At 51.7% G+C, this 18,371-nt stretch overlaps 1 protein-coding gene across 6 annotated transcripts in view; it reads left to right on the top strand.

The window, feature by feature from the left end:
- Positions 1 to 18,371, top strand: part of DLEC1 (DLEC1 cilia and flagella associated protein) — a 102,282-nt gene that overhangs the window by 66,151 nt on the left and 17,760 nt on the right. For all 6 annotated transcript variants that reach the window (XM_032647578.1, XM_032647575.1, XM_032647576.1 and 3 more), the window contains 11 exons: positions 318 to 454; positions 1,877 to 1,969; positions 4,849 to 4,939; positions 5,566 to 5,728; positions 6,828 to 7,020; positions 7,670 to 7,728; positions 8,302 to 8,470; positions 8,883 to 8,976; positions 9,193 to 9,323; positions 9,432 to 9,590; positions 13,289 to 13,428. In XM_032647578.1, coding sequence (XP_032503469.1) covers positions 318 to 454; positions 1,877 to 1,969; positions 4,849 to 4,939; positions 5,566 to 5,728; positions 6,828 to 7,020; positions 7,670 to 7,728; positions 8,302 to 8,470; positions 8,883 to 8,976; positions 9,193 to 9,323; positions 9,432 to 9,590; positions 13,289 to 13,428 — 1,429 coding nt within the window. The remainder of the gene's footprint in view (positions 1 to 317; positions 455 to 1,876; positions 1,970 to 4,848; positions 4,940 to 5,565; positions 5,729 to 6,827; positions 7,021 to 7,669; positions 7,729 to 8,301; positions 8,471 to 8,882; positions 8,977 to 9,192; positions 9,324 to 9,431; positions 9,591 to 13,288; positions 13,429 to 18,371) is intronic.

The raw sequence follows: 18,371 nt of genomic DNA, 5'->3' as shown, positions 1-18,371 counted from the left end.
AGCCCTCCATGGGTGTCACCTGTGTGGCCATGGGGTGGCTGGCTTTGCCTGGACGCCCTCATTTACGAGTCCCTTCAGCTGGGCACAGGCTGCAAGCTGGGACTCTGACCACAACCCCCAGGGCCATGCCGGGTGGCACTGGCTGAAGCCCGAGCGCGTGGAGTCCCGAGGCGCCGCTGCCATGTGGGAGCAGTGGTGGGCCCATCCCCATCCATCCCCCTCGCCCCTCCACAGCTGCTCTTAGCTCGGGCTGGGCCTCCGGAGAACAACAACAGGACTGTGCTGTTTCTCTTGCCCATCTTTCCTTGTGGCTGCAGTGTCGCCGGTGTTGGACTGTGGTTACTGCCTCATTGGGGGCATGAAGATGACCAGATTAATCTGCAAAAACGTGGGCTTCAGCGTGGGCAAGTTCTGCATTATGCCTAAAAAGAGCTGGCCGCCGCCAAGCTTCAGAGTGAGTGCTCACAGATTGCTACCTGGAAAAAGAGCAAATCCATCAAAGGAAATAACCCCTGTGAGGGACTTGCTCGAGTGCACCTGTGACTGGAAACACACACACACAGAGAACAGAATTTTATAACCTCTCTCTCCAGCTGCCATGGTCCAATGAGAATCAACATGTACAGAGACCAGCGCTGTAGTTCTTGTTACTCCCCTAATACCTGTGTGACCCTGGGCAGGTCCTGTCACCTCTCTTATCCTCCAAGGCCTGGCTCAAATGTCCCTGCATTCATTCATTCATTCATTCATTATAGTAGCAAATGTTTGAGTATAGCAGAGGTCACAGATTGGCAGCTCTTTGGCTGAATTTTGTGGGTATATTTATTTGGCACAGGGCTTAAAAACATTTTTTGAGCCACCATTTAAAAATAGAGAGATTTCGGACTTCCCTGGTGGCCCAGTGGCTAAGACTTCACGCTCCCGGTGCGGGGGGGGCCGGGTTCAATCCCTGGTCAGGGAACGAGATCCCACGTGCTGCAACTAAGACCCAGCGCAGCCAACCAACCAACCAACCAACCAACCAAATAAATAAATAAATATTTTTTAAAAAATAGACTTCGTATAAAAATGTGCACTTCCAGTCTCTCTGAAACATTGGGAGATGTGCAGCCCTGGGCCAGGATCCACTGTGGCCTGTCAGCTGGAGTTGAGAAGCAGGGGGTGTGCACATCCCCTCCTGTTTGCCCAGCTCTGCCCTCCCCGCCCCAGGGCAGCCGAGTGCTGACACCACTGATGGTCCTGCTCACTCACAGTGTTACCTGACTCAGCGTAGAGATATTTTGCTGTACCTGTGTCTCCCGAAACAAGCGACAGATCCAGAGGACCACATGTTCCCAGACACACATTTCACTCATTTCTGTTACCTGCCAGGGTCCTGGAGGCGTGGGTTTGTGTCCCTGGCATGCTAAGTGGCTTCCTGTTGTGGGCACCTGGGCTGCAGCTCTGCTGACAAGATGGCAGCTTCCCTTGACTCAGGTGCTCATGGCCAGGGGTGGGTTGAGGATGGAGGCCGACACAGAAGCCGGCACCAACCACACAGGCTGCTGTAGTCGGGAAAGGACTGTGCTTTGGGAGCCCACCTCCTGCTTTGCGTCTGAAACACTTGTCAGTGGCCTCGTACCTCCTACCCGCGGGCAGCTCTTCGTGGACGCTCTGTCTTGTACTCATCTTTAACCACCAGAACCCCATCTAGTGCCTGGTGCAGGTTGAGTAAGTGCTTGCTGAATGGATGAGCCTCCGTTTCTTCATGAACAGGAAACTGGATGATCCATTAAGACCCTTCAAATCACAAAATGGATGTTTGGAGGAGGGAAGTGTGTCATCTGAGCACGATGTTTCTTCCACACTGTTGGGTCATCTTCTGCTTTTCTTTAAGGCTGTTGCAACCATCGGCTTTGTTGAGCAGCCCCCCTTTGGGATCCTGCCGTCAGTGTTTGAGCTGGCTCCGGGGCAGGCCGTATTCATGCAGGTAGGTGATGAGACGCTAGCTTGTATTTCTTTATGATTGGTTCGCTGTTTCCTCAACTGCTCGCTTGATTTCATTTGCCTCTCTGGTTTTTTGTTTTTTGGGGCTTTTGGGGGGTTTTTTTGGCTGCCCCACACAGCTTGTGGGATCTTTAGTTCCCGGACTAGGGGTTGAACCTGGGCCACCGCAGTGAAAGCACTGAGTCCTAACCACTGGACCGCCAGGGAATTCCCGCCTCTGTGTTTTCATGACCCAGATATCCACTCCCAGGTCCCAGCCTTGGTGGCTTCTGTGTAGGAGCATGCTATTGCATTCTGTGGGGTGATGTCATTTGACTCTCCTATGACCTCCCTCACAGAGCAAGTGCAGAAAGCCCTAGCAATGCCACCACGATCCCTGAGTTTTGCTTGTCCACCCGTGAGCCTGCGGGTCACCTCTACTAACATCTGAGCTGCCTCCAGGATCTCCCCTCAGTCCTTCAGTCCATCTTGGACCATCCCACCCCCTAAATCTGGTAGCTTTGTTCTCCTTCCTGTTTTATCCTCAGTTATATGGTCAACAAGGCCCGCCTTCCTTAGGCCTCATCCTGAACCTCTGCAGAAGCTCCCAGAGTCTGACCTCCGGGATGTGGGCTCCTCCTTTCCTAACTGGCCCCTTTCCGGGGTCCCTTGGGCCTGTCACACCTGCTCACTGGTCCCCAGAAGAGGCTGCGAGACATGGTGATGTCTTCCTGCCCCTGTCACCCCACCCTCTGCTCCAGGAGTCTGACTCTGTGCTGTCCCATGGCTGGGTGTGGGGCTGCCACAAGCGAGCATGGCCTTCCTCACTTGCCTGTTGAAGGACACACCGACATTAAAGAGTAAAAGCTATCTGGGTTCTGGGGAGGGGGATTTGGCCTACATCAGGTCATCAGGTAGTGAGAGCCAAGAGCCATAGGTTCTCAAACTCAGCTGCACATGGCCGTCCCCTGAGAAACTTGCAAACACGCTGACATCTGGGCCCCAGCCCTGAGGTTTTGAGTTAATTGGTCTGGGGTGTGGCCTGGGCATAGGATTTTTCAAGCTCCCCAGGTGATTCTGTGTGTGCAGCGAAGTTTGAGGACCGCTGCCATAAGCTTCTTTGCCAAGATGTAAAGGAAGGCTTCCTTTATCAGTTCCTTTCCAGTTTCAAGGGTCTGATGGGGTCTTGTTTGGGAGTGATGCTGTCTTGTTCATGTCCGTGATGATCTGATCCTGATAAGAACCTGGCTTTTGGAGCCGGGACGAGGCCAGTTCAGGAGCACAATAGGGATTATCCATCCTCCTCTGTTGCCGAGGGGTGAGCCAGGTCCTCTTGGCATAGCCCAGGATTTGTCAGAGCCTTGTGGTGGCTTTAAGGAATTGGGGCTTGTCACCCCTGCCCAGGCCATGATGTCCCCCTCATCCCATCCTCCTATGATCCCCAAGGAAAAGAAGAGGGTAGCAGCAGCAGTCTTTGGGGAGCAGTGGGGAAGTCAGGGCGAGGTTTTCCCCTTTGCATTCCTTATGTAAATTTTGTTTACTGATTGGGATTTTGTTTGTTTTAAAATTTATTCGTATTTCCAAATAAATAGATTCGCATGATTAAAAATTCAAAAGATGCAAATAGATGCACAGTGAAATGCTCCCTCTCCCCCCAGTTCCTCAGCCACCCAGAGGCCACAGCCTTACCAGGTTAGAGTGCCCTCCCAGAGATATGTGATGCCTACCTAAGCAACTGCACATGGTTTTTTCTTTCCTTTGTTTCCATTTTTCCTTCACACAAATAGTTGCCCGCTCTGTGCTCTGTTCTGCACCATGTATTTTCCACTTACCGGTTCATATTTTTTACAGCTGCATGGTATTCCACTGGACCTATGAACCATAATTTAGGTCAACTGTCCCCTGCATGAAGATTATTTCTGATCTCTGGCCATCTCAGGGAATAGCTTATACATACATCACTCTGTCCTACCAGAAGGATATAGTTCTTGACGTGCATTTGCTGACTCAGGGTCTCTGCTCTCATAATTGTGATACATGTCACCAGAATCCCCACCATGTGGATTGTATCAATTTGTACTTCCATCCACAGTATGTGAGGGTGCCTATTTTAATTCTCATACCTTTGCCAATACAATGGGTTATCAAACTTAAAAAAAAAAACTGTTATCATGGACATTTTAAAACATATACAAAAATAATCTGAAAAAGAATAGATATACATCTATGTGTATAACTGAATGACTTTGCTGAATACCTGAAACTAACATAACATTGTAAATCAACTATACTTCAATTAAAAAAAAAAAAAGGAAAGGTCAGAAGTCCAACTGGCCAAGCAAAAACAAAAACAAAAAAACCCCAAAACAAACCTATATGCAAAAATAGAATAGTTGAACGATCACCCATGTACTCATGACACAGCTTTAACATTCATCAACTCTTGGCCAACCTTATTTCCTTTGTGCCCCTCCGTCTCTTCCCACCAAGCCCTGCCCTGCCCCTCTAGATTATTTTGAAGAAAATTAACGTAACCTATCACTGTGCTTATGACCGCTAACTTTCTGCTCTTTGCCAGTAGGAGGCATGAAAAACTGTTCTTCTGGGTGGTTTGCATTTCCACTTCTTTTATCATGAATGAGGTTAAACATGTTATTTAAGAGCCATTTGTATTTCAGTCTCTATGAATTCTCTCTTCATAGCCTTTCAACACACTCCCCAAATTAGCTGGTGGAGCCTGGGCTGAACCCCTAGCCTTAGGGAAGGGGCCGGGAGGGGAGGGAGAAGTGGAGACCGGAGGGAAGGGGGTGCAGCTGAGAAGAAGAGGGCGAGGGGGTAGAAGCCTCTTCATGGGAGACAGCGGGACAGCCCTTCTTTCCCCAGGTCCTGTTCCTCCCAACCAGCCTGGGAAAGGCAGAGCAGACCTTCATCATCGTGTGTGACAACTGCCAGATAAAGGAGCTGGTGACCACAGGTGGGCTTGGGTGCGCTCCCAGGGGTGGCCCAGCTGCGCCCGGTCCCCCTTGGGGGTGGGCACACTCAGGGGATGCTGCAGCCTCCAGGGCTCTGGTTTGGGGCCTCTAGCTCTGGTCAGACCTTAGAGACCCAAGCCAGCGTGGGCTTCGGAACTGTCCCAAGGGGCCGTCTAGTGCGAGAGGGATGGAAACCTGGGTGGCAGTCTTTTATCGAGTCACTTTGAAACTCACCGTGATCTCCTTTGGGGGACTGCCAGTGACTCACACAGAAACGACCAGGGCACCTGTAGGTTCCTGTACAGGTAGAAGGGGCATCCTGCTGAATTTCCTTAAGGTGCCCTGTTCCTTCCTTCCATCCGTCTGTCTACCATCCACCCAGTTTCACTCACCAGGTATTAATTGAATGCCTGCTACATGCTATGTTATCAGAATCACCTTCTTTTGGTCTGAGGTGACGTGGGGACATGAACCTGTGTGCTGTTGGCTCCCTGTCCCCCTGTGTGCACTTCCCGGGGTCACGATCACGGCCGGTTGCATGTGGATGGTGGCCTGGGTCCTGTGACAGCCTTCAGCCACAGAGTCCTGGTTTCATCCCTAGTGAAACTTCACTACTGTACTTTGTCAGGAATCGGGCAGCTGGTGGCTCTGGATCTGATCTATGTTTCTGGTGAAAAAAGTCAGCCGGAGCCCGGAGAGCTCACAGACTTAACAGCCCAGCACTTCATACGCTTTGAGCCTGAAAACCTTCAGTCCACGGCCAGCAAACTGCTGATTATTAGAAACGCCACGTGAGTGACGCCTGTGAGGGACCCCAGCACACACCCTCCCTCCTTCCTCACCTGGCCTGAGGTCCCAGTGAGGCTGGTGGTTCCTCCCAGAGGCCAGGGGGAATCTGGGCACAGGATGGAAGGATCTAGATTTGCACTGTCCATCATGGTAGCCAGTTGCCACATGTGACTATTTAAATGGAAATCAATTAAAATGAAGTAAAAGTAAAAACTCACTTCCTCAGTGACACCAGCCACATTTTAAGTACTCAGTAGCCGCACGGGTAGCTGGTGGCTATCATATTAGAGCCGATTTATGCGATGTCATATTGGACAGTGTTGCTGTAGATCCTTTGGTGCATCCTTAACCAGGAATAGTTTTCCAGAGAGGTCCTGCCCAGCCCATGAGGGGAAGCCACCCAAGTCCCAACGTCAGACAGATGATGGCCTGTGGGTTCAGCTCTCACTGCCATTTATTCCCTGACCATCCTCTGAGCTCCGTCATTACACCAAGACAGACTTTGGGGAGCCTCCCGGCCATGCTGCCCAAGTGACGCAGGCCTTACACAGGCTCTGTCGCCTGGCAGGATGAGTAGCTCTCACCTGCCGTCCCCCTCACCGACACCTGCTGTCAGCAGCACGCCTGGAGTCCTACCCCTTCCACCACCAGGGAGTTGTCACCGCTTCTGTTGGCAGCCAGTGGGCACATATCTTTCTGGCCAGAGCAGTAGTCCTGGGAGGCCATAGCTGGAGAGGCGGAGGGTGGGGTCGATGTGGCGAAAACTCACGCGGTAGAAGATAAGGCAGAAAAATTTCCTGATATCTGATGGTTAGAGCATGATTCCCCGGAGTCACTGTGGCTCCAGCCTCCAGCTGCTGTGTGGGGCTGTGCTGGGAGGTCTCCAGACTCCCTGCCTCCCGTGCTGTCCCTTGCCCAGGGGCCCCCAGGCTCCTGCATGGGAAGGGCCTGAAGGCTGACCTGGCCACGTCCTGCTCCTGGGTCGTTTCCTGCTCACTCCAGGAGCAGGGCCAGGCCAGGCCGGGGGTGGGGGGAGCTGATTCTGGCAGAAGTGGGACATGGCCTTGGGCCCACTGCCTACTGTCAAGGTCGTCCCCACAGGCACGTGGAGCTGGCCTTCCGCTGGCAGATCGTGAAGCCCAACCTGAGGCCCCTAATGCCTGGAGAAACCTACAGCCCGGACAGCATCAAGTCCCACCCCGACAGGGAGACGGCCTTCTCCATCGCCCCCGACATGGGCGCTCTCAAGCCCCACACGGACCATGAGTTCCTCTTGAGCTTCTCTCCTCGAGAGGTTCGAGTGCGGCCATCTTGGTGGTCACACATGATTGGGTCACGATGTTTTCACCCTCTGTCCCTGTTCTTTGGTGACACTGAAGCCACGGCCGACGCTGCTGAGATCCCTAGCCTCCTGCCGAGGCTGGCGCTTAGCTAAGAGCGGGGCCAGTGGCCGGGTTTGGTGTCCAGCTCGTTTTGCCTGGTCCCGACGCTGCACGTCCCACCTGCAGCCAGGGCCTGGGCTCGTTTCCTCGGCCCTGGTGTCTTCCGTGTCTCTACTACATCAAAGGTGTTACCATTCCTGCCCAGCCCACAGAAGCCCCCAGAAAGAGGGAGGTGGGGCTCCCCAGAGTGAGGCTCACACGGCCCCCACTTTCCAACACCAAGCCGTGTGTGTCCCGGGCGAGGGGGGAGTGTGAGGGGGATGCCCAGGGACCCTTGCTGGTAAGAGAGCAGGCCTGCCTCTCAGCACGCAGCCATCTCACGGCCTCTCCCGGGAGGGTGTGGTGCTTCAGGCACACTGAGGGCACTGCCAAGCGAAGCAGCGCTGTGTCTCGTGATAGACACCTCTGGGGGCCAGGCCACCGGGAGGAGGGATGCCTGGCGTGGCTCCAGCCTGCCCTGGGGCAGGCTTTTGTCTTCAGGGTGCTGCGTTTGCCTTGCAGCCCAGGGATTTTCACAGCGTGCTCCAGATGGTGCTAGAGGAAGTCCCAGAGCCCATGAGGTGAGCGGGAACCGGGCCCCTGGCTGAGGGGTACGCAGTTGGGCATGCTGGGATGGAGTGAAGGAGCCCCTGACCCCTGGCAGGCTTTGGCGTGTGGGAGCGCCTTGCCTTGCCCTGGCACCCAGGCCTGGAGCGGGCTTCGCAAGCAGGGAACAGCTCTCTGGACTCACTATCCTGGAACCTTGGAGCTGTGCCCCCGGCTCACGGTTACCGCCGGGCCTCTAGGCTGGTGGCCCCTGGGTGGTGGCAACTAGTGAGGGGAGGTTTTGTCCCAAGGCGTCACCTCTGGCAGTGCTTCCCTGAGCAAGCTGTCGGTGGGGGGCCTCCAGTCAGCTGGTGTGGAGATCCTGGCCGACGCTGCTGCAGTGTGGTCCCTGGAGGTGCAGGGAGGGACCCCCGCCCCAGGCCTGTGGTTGAGCTGCTGTTCCAGCCACAGGCATTCATCTGTTTCAGGGCATTGCTGACGCCTCTGATTTCAGGGGGCTTGGGAGCTGTGGGCAGGGGGCGCTTTCTTTTCACAAGACAGAGATAGGGAACACGATGGCTCCTAGCTCATGGTGGCTCTCTGTCCAGCTTGCACCTGGAAAACCCGAAGGATCCCTTGTACTCTGTGGATGACGTGATTGTCCTGGAAATTGAGGTGAAAGGCTCAGTGGAACCTTTCCAGGTTCTCTTAGAACCATATGCCCTCATCATCCCCGGGGAGAACTACGTTGGGATGAACGTGAAGAAGGATTTCAAGGTAGGTGGTTGTCCCTCCCCAGCCTAGGCTGCCCGAGATGGTGCTGAACTCGGGCACGAGCAGGGGGAGGAAGCGGCTGGCGGGGCCAGCAGTGGTGGCCACTGCAGAGAAGCTGAGGCTCTTCCCAGAGCCCCGGAACCCACTTGGTTTGAACAGACGCTGGGCTGGGCACGTCTGTCATTTGTCAGCTTCCCAGCATCCTCCAAACGACAGGACTGTGGCACCCGTTCCTGGGTTTAGGGATCTTTGACCGGCTGTGGCACCCACAAACCCTGCAGTGTGCGTTGGTGCCATCGGGTGGCCGGGATTTAGCTGGGAAGGTGTCGAGAGGACCTCTTGTGAGCCCACAATCCCGCAGTCCTTTAGCAAGTACAGATCTGACGGGGAGCCCGGCTCGGGGTGTGTCTTTCAGATGTGGAACAACAGCAGATCTACCATCAGGTACACGTGGGGGAAGATCAGCGACTGCCACATCGTTGAAGTGGAGCCCTGCACGGGGACCATCGGTACTGCAGGGGCCGAGGTGGGGGCTGGCTGGGGAAGGAGAGCTGGAGGTGAAAGGGGCCTGTGCAGGGGTCCATGGCCCCCTGATCAGCTCCAGCCGCAGCCTGGACCTGTGGTGGGTAAGGAGTACGCCAAGGCCAGGTATCTGAGCCCGGCCACAGAGGGGACCTGCCCCTGCTTCCTTTCTCCACGGCTCACCTTTCCTCTCCCTCTCTCAGAGCCCAGCGAGGTGGAGGATTTTCAGTTGAGCTTTACCGGGGGTGTCCCCGGCCCGACAAGCCAGAGCCTGCTGTGTGAAATCAAAGACTCCCCCTCACCGGTGGTCTTACACGTCGAGGCGGCCTTTAAGGTGCCTCTGATGGGGCTGGGTGGCTGGGCGGGCTGGACGGGGAGCTGGGGTAGGGCACAGAGCCCACGGTCCGGGTGGCCTGGTGACCGGCCCCTCTGGGTGCCTCAGGGGCCTGCCCTCGTCATCGACGTCTCAGCCCTTCAGTTTGGTTTGCTGCGCCTGGGGCAGAGAGCCACAAACTCCATCCAGATCCGGAACGTCAGCCAGCTCCCGGCCACGTGGTCCATGGAGGAGAGCAGGGTCTGCCTGCAAGAAAGGCAAGAGAGCGTAAGTTCTGCGATGCTGGCTCGTGGTGCCACCCCTCCCCCCTCCCCCCGGCCCCCACCGGAGCCGAGTAACCCACGTGTTGTGTGAGCCGTGGAACTGTTGCTGGTGCCTTCAGAGCGTGGAGGCTGGAGAGGAAATGCCTGCCTGGTGACCTTTGCCTCGCAGAGCCCCCCATCCCCTGTCTCTAGGCAGTCGGGGTCCTTTCTACAGCAGAACTTAACCCCGAACTGGATTTTCCTGTCCCTTTCAGAGCAGCCAGAGTCAGGAAGAAAACAGGCAGCTGAGTTGGGCGGGAAGCTTCCAAAGGGCCCCCGGGGAGGGGCAGGCCACGGGGCTCCCTGCAGAGGTTCCCAGCCTGCTTGCAGTTTTGAGTACCTGCCACCAGGTGGTGAGCTTGCCGTATTTTTGGCTGTGTTGGGTCTTCGTTGCTGCGTGCTGGGCTTTCTCTAGTTGCTGCGAGCGGGGGCCACCTCTTCGTAGCGGTGTGCGGACTTCACATTGCGAATGCATTGCGGTGGCTTCTCTTGTTGCAGAGCATGGGCTCTAGGCATGTGGGCTTCAGTAGTTGTGGCACATGGGCTCAGAAGTTGTGGCACGCGGGCTCAGTAGTTGTGGTGCTCGGGTTTAGTTGCTCTGCAGGGATCGAACCCGTGTCCCCTGCATTGACAAGTAGATGCTTAACCACTGTGCCATCAGGGAAGCCCATGGCATCATGTTTAAATACCATGTTCGGGGAATTCTCTGGTGGTCCAGTGGTTAGGAATCAGGTGCTTTCACTGCCGGGGCCTGGGTTTGATCCCTGGTCAGGGAACTAGGATCCCGCAAGCTGCATGGCACAGCCCTCCCCCCCCAAAATATATATATATATTCAATCTTTTTTTTTTAATTTTTATTTATTTATTTATGGTTGTGTTGTGTCTTTGTTTCTGTGTGAGGGCTTTCTCTAGTTGCGGCAAGCAGGGGCCACTCTTCATCGTGATGCGCGGCCTCTCTTGTTGCAGAGCACAGGCTCTAGACGCGCAGGCTCAGTAGTTGTGGTGCACGGGCCCAGTTGCTCCGCGGCATGTGGGATCTTCCCAGACCAGGGCTCGAACCCGTGTCCCCTGCATTGGCAGGCAGATTCCCAACAACTGCGCCACCAGGGAAGCCCTATGTTCAATCTTGAACAAGCCCAAGCCACACCAGCAGGCAGCTAGCTATAAACCACTGACTCACCATGCCCACCCTTCCCACGTGGTGACTGTAGCCCCATCGGAGCAGCTGCTGCACGTGCGAGACTCTGGCCAGGTCTGTCTGGTGAAAGCATCCTCCCTCCCCAGGTCCCCCATCCTGCTGCCCTCTTCTCCTGTTGGTCAGAGGGCCGCACACTTCTCCTTCCACATTCAGGAGCTGAGGAAAGAGAGTCACAGCCACACATACATCTTATTTGCCAATGCACCTTCCCTTCTCCAGGACTTTTCCTTTCCACTTGAAAGCCATTCTCCTTTACCTGGCGGCCTCGCTTCTCCACTAGGCACCCTGAAACTTAGAAGTTATGACAGTTTGCATCGAGTTGGCCAACACCATTGCCAAGAAACATTGCCATGTGGTCTGTTCCACAGGCTTGGAGTTAGCACTGGCCCCCCCAGGGCTCACTGGTCACGCTGCTTGGACCATGGAACCACAGAGGCTGGTGCTGGGACTGCGGGCAGGGTGCTCAGTAACCTTTTCTTCAAATGAAACCTTCAACAGAAGCCCAAGATCTAGAATAGAGTATGACTGTTCTTGGCTCCCAGAGGCCCCCTCGTCAAGCATCCCTGCCCCACCCTGCCACTCCCCACATCCCACTTCCCTGCTCTAGGACTTCTGAGCAACCCCTGGGATTTCCCAGAGTGAAGTTGGAAACTTACGGACCTCAGCCAACCTTGTCACTTGATAGAGGAGAAACAGGGAGGGACAGGGGCCTCCCTGGGGCCACACAACTAATAGGTGGCAGAATCGTATCAGATCCAAGTTCTCTGATTCCCAGTCTGTGTTTTTCTCCCATTGTGAAGAATAACTACATTTTACAGTTGAAGTAATTGTCAGTGTCACAGTACATTAAGATTTATGTCGTAATCGAAGCTGGTAGCAGTCCTGTCTCTACAGTTCGCGGCGCTGTGTTCTTGTGAGCTCTCAAAAATAATGTTGAGATTTGGGGTTTGTAGATGTCCCCAGGCCAGGGGACCCAGAAACCCAGACCATAGCCCCCCCCCCGCGCCCCCCCCCCCCACACACACACCGGGCTCCAAAGGAGAGGCACGTGAGGAACAACGAGCAAAGAAAGCAAAGGGGCTCTTTCCTTACCAGCAGAGCTTGGGCCCAAAGCTTGGACAAGCCAGGCCAGAGCATGCCAGCCACGTTTCCTGAGACGTAGGCCAGCCCACCCTCCCTCCAGTGCCAGGGCGGTGGAACCTCTGAAGTGAGAGGTTACAGGGCCCAAGATAGCACAGCACGGCGGCCAGGGTGGAGGTGGGGTGGGACCGGGCAGGGGCGGCCAGGTCTCCCTCCAGGCAGGTGCCTTGCACTCCTTCATGGCCTTGGTCTCAAGGAAGGAAGAGACCAAAGAGGAGTAACCTCCCTCCTGGTTGTAAGCTTTCAACGTCCAGTGACTAGCCAGTGCGGCCCATCTGGGGCCCTGGGGCTGCACAGTCAGGCTGGTGCTCCTGGCCTCAGCCTGGACAGGAAGAGGGGCACTCTTCTCCCCAAGCCTTTTCCTTTCCCTTTTAGTGCCTGGTATGGGGCAGGGGGTGGACATGTCGGGTGAGTGGGAACTAGCCTGCAGTGGGGCTGAGTGAGGTGAGAGTGTGACGGGGTGGGGAAGAGACCATGTGGGTGTGTTACTGAACCAAGCTTGGGTCCGCTTGCCCATGTGCAGTAAAGCCGATCTACGGACAGCAGGTTGTGGTGAAGGAAGGTGTAGTGTTTAAGGTGCCAGACAAGGAAACTAGGTGGCTCGTGCTCAAAAACCTCAAACTTCCTGAAGGGTCTCAGCAAAACATTTTTGAAGGCCAGGTGAGGGAGGTGGATCATAGCGTATGTGCTCAGTTCGTACACAGTTCTCTGCTTGGTGGATGGTGAGGTAACAGGGCGGTGTCACAGGGGTTAACGTTATCAATCCTCAGGCTCCAGTAGGTCCGGGGACTACGTGCTCATGGTCATCAAGTAGTTAATTTCTTCCATTTGGTGGTGGTTTTAGCGTCTGTAAAACACCTTAGGAAGCATGCAGCGGATACTGTCATCTAGGTGCTTCAGAGAGGAGCTACAGTAGAGGATATGGGGAGGGGTCTGTCCCAGGAAGGCACAGTTACAGGTGCAAAGGGCAAATCTGTGGCCACATGGAAGCTTGTCCCCTAGTTTGGGGGCTTGGTGGCTTTCCTTACTTGAAGCCGACAGTTCCTGACGTGCCTGCGCAGCAGGGCGGGCAGACCTCTCAGAGCCACCGCGCCGAGGGCGACTCCCTCTGCCTTCCACCTCCTTTCCTTGGAGACTCAGTTTTCATCCTCTTCATCCTGAGCTCTTGCTCAGCTGTGTTCCCCCACCCGCTTGCCTCCTTCCGCATCCTAGAAGCGCGCGGGGGATGGGGGTGGGGGCAGCTTGGGGGCAACCCTGGTTGTTCATGGCCAGCACCCAGTTCTGCAGTTCCATGTGTCCCCACTCCTCGTCCTTTTCCCCATCAGGTGTCTCCCTTCGTCATCGAGCCGTCCAGTGGCCAAGTTCAGCCGCTGGGGGAGTGCAGAGTGAACGTCACGTTGGAGGCCCGGCACTGCCAGTGTCTGCAGACTGTCCTGAAGCTGGAGGTGGTAAACGGGACCTGCAGGTAAGGAGGTGGGGAGGGAGCCAGTACGACACACTCTTTGCATATTCGTGGCATATTTATTTATATTGTGTGTAGTTACGTATTTGTCTATAGACGTTTCAGAATTTAAAGGTCTTGATATGTGTTTATCGGCATGTGGGATCTTCCCAGACCGGGGCACGAACCCGTGTCCCCTGCATCGGCAGGCGGACTCTCAACCACTGCGCCACCAGGGAAGCCCCTCATTGTGGTTTTGATTTGCATTTCCCTGATGATTAGTGTTGCTGAGCATCTCTTCATGCACCTATTGGCCATTTGGATGCCTTCTTTGGAAAAATGTCTAGTTCCTCTGCCCACTTTTTAATTTGATTTGTTTGGCTTTTTGCTGTTGAGTTGTATGAGTTCTTTGTATAATTTTGGATATTAACCCCTTATCAGATATGTGTTATTGCTGACTGAAAAAAAAAAAAGCACAACCTAAAAGTTGAGAATTATGTTTTATTCTGGGACCTTCCTGAGGACTATAGTCCAGAAAACAGCCTCTCAGATAGCTCTGAGGTAAGGGAGGAGGAGCCAGAATATATGGGAGTTTTTGCTGAAAAAAAACAAAACAAAAACAACATACAGGGGAACATCAAAAGATTACTGCTAATCACAAGAAACAGACATCTCAAGTTAATGATTTTCGTGCTTTTCTGTGTATGGGAAGATGCAAGATTCTGGGCTTATTGAAATCATTCCTTTAATATGCATTTTAACTACGTATGGCTGGTACCCTGTCTCTCTCCATCCTGAATTCCCCTCAGGGTGCACTGGTGGAGGCAGGTGCAGTGACTGCTGGCTTGATGGTTGCAACATCCTTTGTTTACTGAAATGGCAGGCAGCATTCTTTGTCCACAGTGTGCAAATACTTTCTCCCATTTGGTAGGTTGTCTTTTCATTTTGTTCATTGCTTCTTTTGCTTTGCAGAAGCTTTTTAGTTTGATGTAGTCTCACTTGTTTTTTTTTTTTTTAATTATTTTATTTTGGCTGTGCTGGGTCTTTGTTGCAGAGCACTGGCTTCTCTGGTTGCGGTGTGAAGGCTTCTCTAGTTGTGGTGGGAAGGCTCTAGAGCATGGGCTAAGTAGTTGGCAGCATGCAGGCTTAGTTGTGGTATGTGGGATCTCAGTTCCCCGACCAGGGATTGAACTTGGGCCGCCTGCATTGGGAGCATGGAGTCTTAACCACTGGACCACCAGGGAAGTCCCCCTCACTTGTTTATTTTTGCTCGTATTGTTTTTTGTACTTTTGGTGTCAAATCCAAAGAAGCATCCCCAAGACTGATGTTGAGGAACTTCTTCCCTGTGTTTTCTTCTAGGTGTTTTATAGTATCAGATCTTATGTTTATGTCTTCGAGCCATTTCAAGGTAACTTTTGTGAGTGGTGTACGATAGGGGTTCAATTTCATTTTTCTACATGTGGTTACCCAGTTTTCCCAACACCACTTGTTGAAGAGACTGTCCTTTCCCAGGACATTTTCCCAGGTGTTCATTTTTTAAAAATTGAAGTATAGTTAATTTACAACGTTGTGTTAGTTTCAAGTGCACAGCAAAGTGATTCAGTTATACATACACATAATATATTCTTTTTCAGATTCTTTTCCATTATATGTTATTACAAGTTATTGCCTATAGTTTCCTGTGCTGTACAGTAGGTTCTTGTTGTTTACCTGTTTTATATACAGTAGTGTGTATATGTTAATCCCAAACTCCTAATTTATCTCTCCCCACCCCTGCGCCACTATCCCCTTTGGTAACCATAAGTTTGTTTTCTATGTCTGTGAGTCTGTGTCTGCTTTGTAAATAACTTTATTTGTATCCTTTTTTTTAGATTCCACATATAAGTGATATCATAGGATATTTGTCTTTCTCTGTCTGACTTACTTCACTTAATATGATAATCTCAGGAATTCCCTGGCAGTCCAGTGGTTGGGACTTGGCGCTTTCACTGCTGGGGCCCAGGTTCAGCCCCTGGTTGGGGAACTAATATCCCACAAGCAGTACAGCGCAGCCAAAAATGAAAAAAAAAAAAAGAAATCTCTAGGGCCATTCATGTTGCTGCAAATGGCATTATTTCATTCACTTTTTTATGACTGAGTATTATTCCATTGTGTATATGTACCACATCTTCTTTATCCATTCATCTGTTGATGTACATTTTGGTTGCTTCCATGACCTGGCTATTGTAAATAGTGCTTCAGTGAACATCAGGGTGCATGTATCTTTTTGAATTGTGATTTTTCTCTGGATATATGCCCAGGAATGAGATTGTAGGATCATATTTTAATGCTATTTTTAGTTTTTAAAGGAAGCTCTATACAGTTCTCCAAAACGGTTGAACCAATTTACATTCCCACCAACAGTGCAGGAAGGTTCCCTTTTCTCCACAACCTCTCTAGCATTTATTATTTGTAGACTTTTTTTTTTTTTTTTTTTTTTTTTTTGCGGTACGCGGGCCTCTCACTGTTGTGGCCTCTCCCGTTGCGGAGCACAGGCTCCTGACGCGCAGGCTCAGTGGCCATGGCTCACGGGCCCAGCCACTCCGCGGCATGTGGGATCTTCCTGGCCCGGGGCACGAACCCGTGTCCCCTGCATCAGCAGGCGGACTCTCAACCACTGCGCCACCAGGGAAGCCCTATTTGTAGACTTTTTAATGACGGTCATTCTGACTGATATGAGGTGATATCTCATTGTAGTTCTCATTAGCATTTCTCTAATAATTAGTGATGTTGAGCATCTTTTCATGTGCCCATTGGCCATCTGTATGTCTTCTTTGGAGAAATGTCTGTTTAGGGTATTCTTTTTTTTTTAATTTTTAAACAAATTTATTTATTTATTTATTTTTGGTTGCATTGGGTCTTCGTTGCTGCACGCAGGCTTTCTCTAGTTGTGGCGTGCAGGGGCTACTCTTTGTAGCAGTACGCGGGCTTCTTATTGCAGTGGCTTCTCTTGTTGCAGAGCGCAGGCTCTAGGCACGTGGGCTCAGTAGTTGTGGCTCATGGGCTGTAGAGCACAGGCTCAGTAGTTGTGGCACACAGGCTTAGTTGCTCCATGGCATGTGGGATCTTCCCAGACCAGGGCTCGAACCCGTGTACCCTGCATTGGCAGGCGGATTCTTAACCAACCACTGCGCCACCGGGGAAATCCCTGTTTAGGGTATTCTTGGCTCTCTTGTCAAATATTAGTTGAGTGTATACATGGCATTTTTAAATGAGCGAATACCATTGTATTCTGGGAGGAACACACTGGAGATTTCGAAGGTTATTAGTGATATTCCCTCCCTCACTCCCTCCTTTCCTTCCTTCCTTCCTTTCTCATGGAAAATTTCTTACATATATAAAGATAGTATAGTATAATGAACCCCTGTGTATCCGTCATCTACTTTCAGTAATTATCAAATCACGACAAATACTGCTTCATCCACATGCCTCATCCATTTCTCCCCCCAACCCTTCTCAAACTATTTTGAAGCATAATATTCATTTTCTTAAGTTGACTGATGGTAACATTTTGTTTCTTAACAAAAAAAAAGGGGGGTGGTACACAGTTGTTCTTTTTATTATTATTCTTTAAACTGTATAGATATTTAAACTGTATATTTGTTTTGTAGTCATTTCTGCATGTATTTTGTTATAAAAACTTTAACTGCTCACTTTAAATCTTCATGAATACTTGAATTATCCTCCAAAGAGAATGTACCATTTTATACTTCCACCTCCAGGGTATGAGATGCCCATCACCCCAGACTGTCACAGTGACAGATATTCTCAGACTTTTGGTACTTGGACCAGCAACAGGGGGGAAGGTACCAGCAATGTCTCATTCAAATGTGCTCTTCTACAACTAACGTTATGGGTCTAAGTATGAGTCTTTTCAAAGCCACCGGTAATTGCGTGGTTCTTCACGGTCCTTAAATAAGAAGGTTAAGACTGTCTTCTCCTCAGGCAGAATGAATACCTTTTATTCAGTCTCTGCTTATTTCATTTCTTTTCTTATCTTTATTCTTTCTTCTTAAAGGACCTTGTATTAGTCAGAATGTTTACAGTTGCAAGTGAGGGAAACACATCAATTTAGGCAAAAAGGGGGAACCACTGGCTCATGTACCTGGGCATTCCTGCCCTACTGAATCCAGGGCTCCAGCCTCTTCCTTTGTCTGGTCTTCTACTTCTCTCTCATTGTCCGCCCTCCTTCCCTCTCCTGCACCCACCCCATCCTTCAACTCTGCTTCTCTCTCTTTGTTGGCCTTTCTCTCCCCTATTGGCAGGGGCCCTTGGCCACAAGGCCCCAGGGAAGGGGGCCACTTAGAGTTCCAGGCTCACACACTCCCAGCTTAATAACCTCTGTGAAAAATGAAATCAGCTTTCTCCAGAGATACACTCTGAATGGATCTCTTTGGTCACCTCCCCTCACAGGCCCTACCTCCCCATGGCAGGGGGCAAGGATCCAGCTCCAGAAGAGGCAGGTGGGAAAGCTTGCTGGACAGTAAAAACAATAGCTACCACAGTCCGCCACAAACCTGCTGGATCTATACTGCATGAGTTTAACCATTTTCTTCATATTTTCCATCTCTTGGGGTTTTCTCCTCACTCAGGGATATGCCCTTGGCCCTGCAGGTCACTAAGTCTCTGGTGGATACCCTTGTTTTGGCAATCATGCATTTCAATTTCAAGCTTTTTTTTTTTTTTTTTTTAATGAATTATTCCTTTTCTGTAGTCATCTGTTATTGTCCTATGGATGCAACAGCCTCTCAGATTACCCCGAGGAAACGAATTTTAGTTTCCTCAGATTCTGGTTTGGAATCTTTCCTCACTTTTTGGGTTTCTTTCTACATCTAATAATCCTTGGCTGCCCATTCCTGTTCTGAAGGAGGAAGTTGATTTGCATAAGGAGCCGGTGGTGTCAGTTTCCTCTGAGTATGTGGGTGAA

The sequence above is a fragment of the Phocoena sinus genome, chromosome 11, assembly GCF_008692025.1.
Source record: "Phocoena sinus isolate mPhoSin1 chromosome 11, mPhoSin1.pri, whole genome shotgun sequence".
NCBI classification, from domain to species: Eukaryota; Metazoa; Chordata; class Mammalia; order Artiodactyla; family Phocoenidae; genus Phocoena; species Phocoena sinus.
The sequence above is the reverse complement of the archived record's forward strand: the minus strand, read 5'-3'. Positions and strand labels throughout refer to the sequence as shown.